We start from the raw sequence: 226 nt of genomic DNA on the forward strand, positions 1-226 counted from the left end.
AAGAGAGAGAAAAAAGCGTATACCTTCATCGCCACACCCTGTACATGAACCGTGACATCTGAACGCCAGCCCGTACACAGCAATAACCAGAGACGCTCAGATACCGTAGTGAGGGTCTTCTCCCATGGCATCTGCAGCATGGGTCCTCCGGCCTCGCCAAAGCGGTTCATGGTAGCGAGATTTGCGGTTCTATAAGGTGGAATGCCGTAGGTTAATAATGGCAGAA

At 51.3% G+C, this 226-nt stretch overlaps 1 protein-coding gene across 1 annotated transcript in view; it reads right to left on the minus strand.

The window, feature by feature from the left end:
* The window catches only part of LOC119592683, a 4411-nt gene that overhangs the window by 2951 nt on the left and 1234 nt on the right, over positions 1-226 (minus strand). The window contains exon 2 of the mRNA XM_037941599.1: positions 24-189. Within this exon, the coding sequence (XP_037797527.1) occupies positions 24-170 (147 nt within the window). The 5' untranslated portion in view covers positions 171-189. The remainder of the gene's footprint in view (positions 1-23; positions 190-226) is intronic.

The sequence above is a fragment of the Penaeus monodon genome, chromosome 30, assembly GCF_015228065.2.
Source record: "Penaeus monodon isolate SGIC_2016 chromosome 30, NSTDA_Pmon_1, whole genome shotgun sequence".
NCBI classification, from domain to species: Eukaryota; Metazoa; Arthropoda; class Malacostraca; order Decapoda; family Penaeidae; genus Penaeus; species Penaeus monodon.